At 38.7% G+C, this 5,670-nt stretch overlaps 1 protein-coding gene across 3 annotated transcripts in view; it reads left to right on the top strand.

Moving 5' to 3' along the window:
* Positions 1-5,670, top strand: part of MCM8 (minichromosome maintenance complex component 8) — a 55,781-nt gene that overhangs the window by 26,863 nt on the left and 23,248 nt on the right. For all 3 annotated transcript variants that reach the window (XM_006870404.1, XM_006870405.1, XM_006870406.1), the window contains 2 exons: positions 1,978-2,119; positions 4,414-4,609. In XM_006870404.1, the coding sequence (XP_006870466.1) occupies positions 1,978-2,119; positions 4,414-4,609 (338 nt within the window). The remainder of the gene's footprint in view (positions 1-1,977; positions 2,120-4,413; positions 4,610-5,670) is intronic.

Genomic DNA, 5,670 nt, shown 5'->3' with positions numbered 1-5,670 from the left:
ATACACTTTGCTTTTCATCAGTATTTTAAGACAGCTTCACATCTAGCAAGCAAGATTGTATCATCATGCATATTACAGGTTGTTAATGAGTCTCCCTCCAATCTTGATGTCCTGTTCTTCATATAATCCAGCTTCTCTGATTATTTATTAGACATGTAGATTGAATAAGTATGGTAAAAGAGTACAGCCCTGGCACACAACTTCCCTGATTTTAAAGCATTCCGTATCTCCATGTTCTATTTGAATCTCTTGGTCTCTGTACAGGTTCCTCATGAGTATCCAATTGGGATATCCAATTCTTTGCAATGTTATCCATAGCTTGTCATTATCTACATAGTCGAAAGCCTTTGGATAGTCTGTAAAGCACAAGTAAACATCTTTCTGGTATTCTCTGCTTTCAGTCAAGATCCATCTGTTGTCAGTCATGATATTCCTAGTTCCATGTCCTCTTCTGAATCTGCCTTAAGCCTCTGGCAGTTTTCTGTCAATATACTGGTGCAACTGTTTTTGAATTATCTTAGAAAGTTTGACTTGCGTGTGATATTAATGATAATGTTTGATGATTTCTGCATTCTGTTGGGTCACTTCTCTTTGGTGCTCTAGCTCCTTATTTTGAGTGTGTGTGCAGCATTGCTTTGCTATTATTGCTGCAATATGATCTCACCTTGAAGGAAATGAAAGAGTTACCCATTCCCCTTCCCACAGTTACACAAATACCATATTGGACTTTATGTAGACGGTTTGAAAGAGATATCTCCTTACCTACCTCTGCTGCTTGTCCCCAAGTTCAATGCAAGGCAACTTCTCTGCCTTTGCCTCTGACATTCAGAATTTTTTGGTTGTCCTCTCCTGGGCTTATGATGGTACCAAATAGTGCTGCTTTTTGGAATATGTATGGGTTCTTCAGAGCGACATCTCCTGGTAAACCAACCTTCTTGTTGTTGTAAAGTGCTGTCGAGTCTGTCGCAACTCATAGCGACTCTATATAAGGTCTCTGAGGAGTGGCTAGTGAATTTGAACTGTCAATTGTGCCATTCAAACTGACCTTGTGGTCGAGTGCTTATCCTACAGTGCCACTCCCAGGACTCCCAACCAACCTTACTGCTTAGTACCACTCCAAAAAAATGTGTATTTTACCCACTGTCCCTTGTTGGAAAATGGAACTGTTCAGACCAGAGGCTCCCTGTCCCATTGTGGTCTTGGTGGTTGTTAAAGTTATGATCTGTACCTGCACATCAAAATCATCTTTGAAGCTCTTTGGAAATACTGTGGTCTGCCCCAGGCCAAATGAATTAGGATTCCCGTCAGGACCCTAGTGTGTGTGATTGTGATGTGCAGCCAGGAGTGAGATCTGCGTTGATTTCACGAATTTGAAACCCGCTGTCCTTTGTGCCAGTCTTCATTTGAGCTCATCTGACATTTCATCCATGTGCTGTTATTTTTGGCCAATTGGGCCTGCCTGTTCTTTTTAACTTCTTAATAATTTTTGTTCTAACTTAGCTCTTGCTCACCAGTCTGACAACACTGAGGCAGAGTAGCTGGTTCTAAGGTAAAGTAGAGTTGATGATGAAAATGAAAGCAGGATAGTTAGCCAGAATATGCAGGAAAATGTGGATGTGGAGATCTGAATTGTTTGCTTTCTCTTCTGTCTTTTGTAGCATTGCATGTGTGTGATTGTCTGGCTTGTTCGCAGTGTTTCTGATTATATTGTTCAACCATTTTATTCGTTGGTGTTTGAAATTAAAATGGTCTCAGTGTTTTTCTGTTTGAACTTTTCTCCATGGACCTCAGTTTCCACAGTGGTTAAGTAGTGGGGTGGGATAATGCCTTTCTCTTACAGTGGTGCACGATTAAACAGTAAATCTCTTAGAATAATACCTGGCATGTAGTTAACATTTGTTGAACAATTACTGTTAGCTGGAGTTTCGTTTTTACTTTGGATGATGTTCTTAAACTTTTTTTTTTTTTTTTTTTAAGGCAGTGTGCAACATTGCTCCACGTGGTGTCTTCGTTTGTGGTAATACTACCACCACCTCAGGTCTGACAGTCACTCTTTCAAAAGATAGTTCCTCTGGAGATTTTACTTTGGAAGCTGGTGCCCTGGTACTTGGTGATCAAGGTGAGAGACCAAAGGGAATAATAGTTTGTGATTGTGAGGCTTTGTTGTTGTTGTTGCGTAAAGCCCTTTTCCTTTTCAGTTCTTTTCTTTACACTCAATTCAAGAGCATTTGGAGAGTATTGTCCTAACTCCTAGCTAGTGAATTGGTGATGAGTGTCACCATTAATAACTGGAGAGAACTCTGATTGTTTTTGGTTATATTGCAGAATAGAAACTGGTACTTAGTAACATTTTCAGAATCTTACAGCAGATGAAATTGTGCATAAAAATTAATTCGGTAAAAGAGGTGTATGTCCCTATACTTCCCCATGTCACATTACCCGTCACATTTATGATCGTTTGTTTAAATGCTTTATGTTAAGCTCCTGTGGGGTGGGATTTGGTTCTCTGATTAGTTGACTGCTATGTTCCCATTGCCTAGCACAGAGGTGTACAGTAAGTCCTTTTTTGAATGTATTGCAGTTACTTTGCTCAGGATAGTTCTTAGTGCTCAAAGGGCTTTCAGTGAGAGTTCCAAGCTGTAACTTGAGTAAGATTTTAGTAGTTTAGAAATAATATTTCTGCTGTATTTTAACCCATTTCACCAGGTTTGTTTAGGGTTTGATTGATAATATATAAGAATCCAATCAGAGAGCTCAGCAAGATGCATTGAGCCTTGCTCCCTAGGTTTCTCTCTGGGTTACTATAACCCTGTTGGAAAAAGTCCTTATGTTGCTTTAGGCAGTGCCCAAATTCTAGTCAAATTAAGGTCATTCCTCCTTCCCTATTGCCAGTGACCTCCACATTTCTGAATCCCTTTCAGCTACATTAAACAATTGCTCTCTCCTCTTTTTGAAACACCTCTCCTTGGTTTCCAGGACACCACAGCCGTCTGCTTTTCTTCTTACTTTACTTACTAGGTAAATTTATTCTCAGTCTTGACTGGCTCTTCATCTGCCTAATCCCTTAATTGTTTGGCACCTCAGGGTGCATAGTTCTTGGACCTTGTATCTTTTAGGTCTCTATTTACCTTTTTGGTGATCTTGACTACTAACTAACCACATGGTTGGTGGTTCAAGTCTGCCAGCCACTCCTTGGAAACCCTATTCAGGATCACTGAATTAAAACTGACTCAACACTTAACAACATGGTTTTACCTACCTATATTGTCAAAATTCCAAATTGTATATCTCTAGTATGTGCTGTGTATTTTACTGTTTTACTTAATTTCATCATTTCCGTGTGAATCAGTTTTGGCCATCCTTACAATTATTGTTATGTTTGAACTATTGTATCAATACATCTTGTTGGAGGTGTGCCTCCATTTCAGTAACACCCCCTTTAAGGACTGGTTCCTTCTAATAACATGTCAAAAGTATGAGAGACAGAGTCTGGCCATCATGGTTTTTTAAAGAACATTCTGGATGTACTTCTTCCAAGACAGATTTGTTTGTTCTTCTGGCTGTCTATGGTACTTTTAATATTCTTCTCCAACACCATAATTAAGATGCATCGGTTCTTCTACAGTGTTCCTTATTCATTATCCAACTATCACATGCATATCAGGTGATGGAAAATACCAAGACTTGAATCAGGAACACTGTAGTCCTCAAACTAAAATCTTTGCTATTGAATGCTTGGAAGAGGTCTTTTGAAGCAGATTTGCCTAATGCAATACACTGTGTAACTTCTTGACTGATATTTCCAAGAGTGTTGATTGTGGATCCAAGCAAAATGAAGTCTTTGACAGCTTCGATCTTTTTTCTCTTTATCATGGAAACTCTAGGGGGATGTTCTACTCTGTCCTATAGGGTCGTAGTAAGTTTGAATCAACTTGATAGTAATGAATTCACAACATGATGCCTTGCCTGTGGAATGCTATATGAATAATTGTGTTAAAATTTGCTAAATAAGACAAGTATTTTATAGCAAGCAGTAATCCAGGTTGGTTGTTCAAACCCACCAGCTGTTTTGTGGGGAAAAAATGTGGCAGTTTGCTTCAGTAAGAATTTCTAGCTTTGGAAACCCTGTGGGGCAGTACTGTTGTGTCCCACCCATAGGGTCACTCTGAGTTGGAATTGGCTCAACAGCAGTGGATTTTGGTTTAGCATTTTATAACTTTAACTACTGGAGGAAAATGGAAATAATTATTTTTTATGGAAAAATTTTCATTCTATGAAACTTGGAAACTGACCAAAGGAAGATATAGATATATAGATATATAGATATAGATACATACATATCTATCTATCTATCTATCTATCTATCTATATATATATATATATGTATGTATATATTTTATTACTTTACTGTAGGTATTTGTGGAATAGATGAATTTGATAAGATGGGAAATCAGCATCAAGCCTTGCTAGAAGCCATGGAACAGCAAAGTATTAGTCTTGCTAAGGCTGGAGTGGTTTGTAGCCTCCCTGCAAGAACTTCCATTGTTGCCGCTGCGAATCCAGTTGGAGGACATTATAATAAAGCCAAAACAGTTGCTGAAAATTTAAAGTAAGTTTCTTCAAGTATTTATACATTTAAATATTAGGTCCATATGAATCAATAGAAAAAGAAAACTGAGGACATAAATGGGCAGTTCACAGAAGTTGCAAGTATCCATTAAATGTACAAAGATATGAGTATGTTTAAAGGCTGCAAGTTAAAGTAATAAAGTGCCATTGATATTTACCAGATTGGCATTCTAAATATTAATACAAAGGTGTGGGAAAAAGGAGTCACATACGCTATTTAGCACTTTGAACAATTTGGAATCTTTATCACAATTGTTAGGAGCCCTGCTGGTGCAGTGGTTAAGTGCTTGGATACGAACTGAAATGTTGGCCGTTCAAACCCACCAGCTGCTCCACGGGAGAAAGATGTGGTAGTTGGCTTGGGTAAGAGTTATGGTGCTGGGAACCCGCTTGGGCAGTTGTACTCTATCCTGTAGGGTTTCTATAAGTCAGATTGACCAAAAGGAATGGGTTATCATAATTTTAAATGTGCATTCCTTTTGTCAGTCATTCAACTTTTTGGAATCCTACTCAGAAATAGTCACAAAGTGCACAAAGATATGTTTACAGGATGGGCATTGCAGCATTGCTCACCACGGCTCTCTTAGTATCTAATCTGCTGTGACAACATATGCCACAAGTGGATAACTTTATTTATTTTTTTTTCTTTAAGTTCTTATTGTGGATTGAGTGAAAGTTTACAGGGCAGATCATCAATTTTACATTCAACAAATCATACAACTAGTTTCATCACAATGATTACAATCCCCTCCGTGTACCATCAGTTAACAGTATTTCTCTCTATTAACTTTAACTCTATTTTTTTCTTAAACATTCAGGCATATATAATCATTTACACCACCAGAGGGCACATTCTGCAAGTCTGCCTCCTGGCCACCAGCTCTCAGTCCCTCTCTTCCCATGAATCTAGAGCCCTCAGCTCCTCCCTCTCTCCATGTCCCCATCTTTGCCTCCATCTCTGGTGTCGTTGCTTCTCTGGATAAGGTCCTGCATTCTGCTTGTGCTCTTCTCCCTTGATGGTCCTAGGGTCCTTTGTTTCTG

The sequence above is a fragment of the Chrysochloris asiatica genome, unplaced genomic scaffold (genome assembly GCF_000296735.1).
Source record: "Chrysochloris asiatica unplaced genomic scaffold, ChrAsi1.0 scaffold00141, whole genome shotgun sequence".
NCBI lineage: Eukaryota > Metazoa > Chordata > Mammalia > Afrosoricida > Chrysochloridae > Chrysochloris > Chrysochloris asiatica.
This window is presented reverse-complemented; position numbering and strand designations above follow the sequence as displayed.